Source organism: Ciona intestinalis, unplaced genomic scaffold (assembly GCF_000224145.3).
Source record: "Ciona intestinalis unplaced genomic scaffold, KH HT000788.1, whole genome shotgun sequence".
NCBI classification, from domain to species: Eukaryota; Metazoa; Chordata; class Ascidiacea; order Phlebobranchia; family Cionidae; genus Ciona; species Ciona intestinalis.
Genome location: NW_004191109.1, coordinates 2,627 through 4,478, shown reverse-complemented (window position 1 = coordinate 4,478; position 1,852 = coordinate 2,627). Strand labels below are relative to the sequence as shown.

The 1,852-nt window shown below is 38.4% G+C and overlaps 1 protein-coding gene across 1 annotated transcript; it reads right to left on the bottom strand.

Annotated features, from left to right (window-relative positions):
- Positions 1 to 110: 110 nt before the first annotated feature.
- LOC113475527 (ATP-dependent RNA helicase DQX1-like) lies at positions 111 to 1,492 on the bottom strand (the record flags this gene model as incomplete). The annotated part of the gene is made up of 3 exons (XM_026839721.1): positions 1,223 to 1,492; positions 468 to 832; positions 111 to 215 (listed from the first exon to the last, which is right to left on the bottom strand). Coding segments are annotated over exons 1-3 (549 nt in total), but the record flags the coding sequence as incomplete, so codon positions are not given.
- Between the last annotated feature and the right edge of the window lie 360 nt (positions 1,493 to 1,852).

The following is a 1,852-nucleotide window of genomic DNA, read 5'->3' as shown; positions in this document are numbered from 1 at the left end:
GTTAATTGTTTAAAACACGGGCAGGATATTTGGATATCATAGAATAAAGGTGCCCCATATTTACCCACCCTACTATTACAAAGTTTTTAATATACTAGTTTCCCAATCACCTGAACAGCAAGTGACATGGCAGCGGTCGCTACAGGTTGCGTACACACGACTGTACCAAAACTAAAGTCGGTTTCTTTCGCCAGTTGAGTGCACCATTGTGGAATCTGAAAATGGAAAGTAGTTTCTTTATACACTTTTATCGTTTGTTTTGGGTACTGATAATTTCATGCAGATTGCACTGCTTTGCAATGGCAGCCTGAGACTGTAATCCTATCATGAAAAACAGAGGGATAGTCGTAAAACTAAAGTCTCGGTTTGAAATTGAAGTTATTGTTTATCCTCGCGTGGCGAGTCAATCGTTATAAGCCGGAAGTTCTGTTTCATTCGTGTCCGTTTTCACTAAAATACGACTTTACCTGCGTACTTTTACCGCTCCCCGCTTTTCCAGTAACCAATACTACAGAGCTCTCTTCTACTGCAACAACGAAATCCTCTTTCGCTTGCCAGACTGGCAACGTTTTTCGTTCCCTTAATAACTGGTAATAGTTAGTTGAGTAAGGCAAGCCATCAAAAGGATTCAAATCTAAAACGTCATTTTCGTGAGACTGAAACTCATCGTCATTTAAGAGCACAGGAAAGGAATCCAAATGTTCATCTTCTCCAGATACGACCTCGTTGCTACTGAGAAGAAAATCGTTTAAATCTTCTTCTTCTTGAATACGTGCTGCTTCAGTGAATTCATCGTATGGTATAACCGGAGAGTTCTTCGACGTTGATCCGTCTATGAGTGTTGTCAATGATAAAAATCGATAATAGACTGTCTGCTTTTATATTGCTCTATGTTTAAAGAATACATGCGTATGTAACTCGTTTAACACTAACTTATTCAGAAGGGAACAGCGTTATACGCACCACGTTCAAAAAGCACCCGTGTTTCATACATTAGGGTGGGGAAAGATGAGACACTTTTTCATTCTATTTTCTTAACCCAGTTCATGGTAAACAAAAAATATTTAAAAAACTATAAAACCGTACCCTCACGACCTCCATAGACCGTTGTCAATTTTTAAAAACACGATTATGCTATTTGTATATTATGTGCTAAAGGTGTACTATCTTCTCCCACCCCACTACACCATTTTCAGCCTATACTTAATCCAAACATACACACCGATTTCTGCTTTAGGATTATCTTCCTTTTCATGTCTCTGAACTTTTAGGCCGGATTTGTCTTCATTTCCCGGGTCCATTATTGTGCTGTGCTGTGCAACGGCCAAGGGTCAACACCACGACCATAACTAATGCAAGGTCATATTTCCACCTATTCTGAGCGCTCTGTTGCCTTAAACTGTTTACGAGGTGTATGAAATATGAAATGTTAGTAAGTGGTTGGTTGATCTAACATTAATTATAGCGGTAATAACTGATTTGACTGACATCTGTACAATGAGCTACAAATCGACAGAAATGGTAATTAACTGTAATCTATTCTGAGCTGGTTTGCGGCACATGCTTTTAATGGTAGCGACGCTTTTAATTGCACAGTATTTTATGGCATTAAAGGATTACGATACATATACAGTCTAACAGTATAGGGACAATACGCTTCTGCTTCTCTAGAGTATTACTTAAAGTGTCTACAGTCCTTTTGCTGACGAACCGGTTGTTTGATATACTTATTCACCAATCTAAACCAATGATTACACCTGATGTATACAGCATATCAAAATCCTAATATATCTAACAATATGCCTATGCTGATAGGCAGAGATTGTAGTTGTGTTTAAGGCCTATAACTGTC